This window comes from Antrostomus carolinensis, unplaced genomic scaffold (assembly GCF_000700745.2).
Source record: "Antrostomus carolinensis isolate BGI_N321 unplaced genomic scaffold, ASM70074v2 scaffold27718, whole genome shotgun sequence".
In the NCBI taxonomy this organism is placed as follows: Eukaryota; Metazoa; Chordata; class Aves; order Caprimulgiformes; family Caprimulgidae; genus Antrostomus; species Antrostomus carolinensis.
Genome location: NW_010334091.1, coordinates 1 through 1,899, shown reverse-complemented (window position 1 = coordinate 1,899; position 1,899 = coordinate 1). Strand labels below are relative to the sequence as shown.

The following is a 1,899-nucleotide window of genomic DNA, read 5'->3' as shown; positions in this document are numbered from 1 at the left end:
CTGCCGCCGCCGCGCCCGCTCCGCAGCCTTCCTTCCCAAAACCGCACGCCATGCCGGGATCTTGGATTGTGGTCCTGGCCACCAGCTCATGACACAGCTTTGCCAAGATGCCTGGCCTCTTTTTGCCTTATTTTGCCCATCTGGGTGGCAAGATCCATGTTGGGGCAGGGATGCCACGGGGATGCCGTGGGGATGCCATGGGGATGCCACAGCATTACAGCAATATTGAAGAGAGTGGGGATGACATTTATGGCGTAGATGTAGTTGGGAAGAGCAGGCAGGCTTGTAGAAAAGGCTTAAACACCCCCAAATTCGTGTGTGTCCCCTCCCCCAGCAGCACCCTTGTTCCAACGTGTCCCCTTGCACACGCAGGGCCGAGTGTCTGCAGCGAGGGGTGTCTCCCTCCAAGGCGCACGGGCTCGGCTCCAACCTGGTGACGGAGGTCCGCGTCTACAACTGGTTTGCCAACCGGCGGAAGGAGGAGGCTTTCCGCCAGAAGTTGGCCATGGATGCCTACAGCTCGGGCCAGCCCCCGCACAGCATGAACCTGCTGCTGTCCCACGGCTCCCCCCACCACAACCAGCCCAGCGCCTCACCTCCCAGCAAGATGCCAGGTAAGCCCTTGCCGAGGGTGCTGGGGTGATGGCAATGGAGCAATTGCACTGCTGGTGCTGATTTCCTGAGCCTTTGGGTCCATGCATGGGTCATCTGGGGGAGAAAGTGGTCACTGTGGTCCCCACTGCAGCTTCAAGGGGTGGTGGTGGTGTGGAGAGACGCAGGCATTGTTGTTGTGGTGTTATGACCAGGCGAGGCACCTGTCTGGGACTGAATTTCCACCCTGTCAAGGATAATGTGAGAGGATAAGGTCAGACACTGGCCCAGGTTGCCCAGAGAAGCTGTGGCTGCTCCTCCCTGGAAGTGTTCTTGGCCAGGTTGGATGAGGCTTTGAACAACCTGGTCTAGTGGAAGGTGTCCCTGCTGATGGCAGGGGGGGTGGGACTGGATGAGCTTCAGGGTCCCTTCCCACCCAAACCATTCCACCATTCCATGATAATACAAATGTTTGCTGGTTGGTTTAATTCACTGGAGTCCCCGTGTGGGCTGGGCTGGGTAGGGGAATGCTGTGCCCAGCAAGGTGGGATGCTCTGCCTGACATATCTTGCTGGGGCCGTGGGATGCAGCCCTTGTGGCTGCACCATCCCCTTTCTTGGTGCAGAAGGAGGGGGATGAAGGAAGCGGCTCAGGGGGTGCAGGGCTCACCCCAACCTCCACCTCTCCACACCAGGGTCCAGCCCTGTTGTGCATAGTGATCCGGAGCAGACCCACCAAAAGCTCCCGGGGGATTTAAGCAGGAGATAACATGGCTGGGGAGGGGGCTGTGCACCAGGGGCTGCACCATCCCCTTTCTTGGTGCAGAAGGAGGGGGATGAAGGAAGCGGCTCAGGGGGTGCAGGGCTCACCCCAACCTCCACCTCTCCACACCAGGGTCCAGCCCTGTTGTGCATAGTGATCCGGAGCAGACCCACCAAAAGCTCCCGGGGGATTTAAGCAGGAGATAACATGGCTGGGGAGGGGGCTGTGCACCAGGGAGGCTAATCAGGGTGGGCGGGGGCGGCACGGTGTGGGGCGAGAGGCATTGTTGGGAGAACAATCCCCATTGTCCCCACCCTGCCCTCTGCAGCCCACACCAGCCCCTGGCAGGCTGAGCAGGGGGTCAGCACCCCAACTGCCCCACGTCCCCCTCAGCCACGGCACTGTCACCGGCACAGCCTGGCTGGGGAGGCTGAAACCAGCCACCTCTTGGAAATGACCCTGACTGGCTCGTTCCACACACCCAGCTCGTTACAAAGGCAAATTAAAAGAAACCTGTGTGGTGGAGAGTCCCTGCGGGAAGGGCAC

At 60.2% G+C, this 1,899-nt stretch overlaps 1 protein-coding gene across 1 annotated transcript in view; it reads left to right on the top strand.

Moving 5' to 3' along the window:
• LOC104529718 (hepatocyte nuclear factor 1-beta-like) overlaps nt 1-614 on the top strand; it is a gene marked incomplete at its 3' end in the record, with an annotated part of 3,039 nt that extends 2,425 nt beyond the window's left edge. The window contains exon 4 of the mRNA XM_010174103.1: nt 352-614. Coding sequence (XP_010172405.1) covers nt 352-614 — 263 coding nt within the window. The remainder of the gene's footprint in view (nt 1-351) is intronic.
• Between the last annotated feature and the right edge of the window lie 1,285 nt (nt 615-1,899).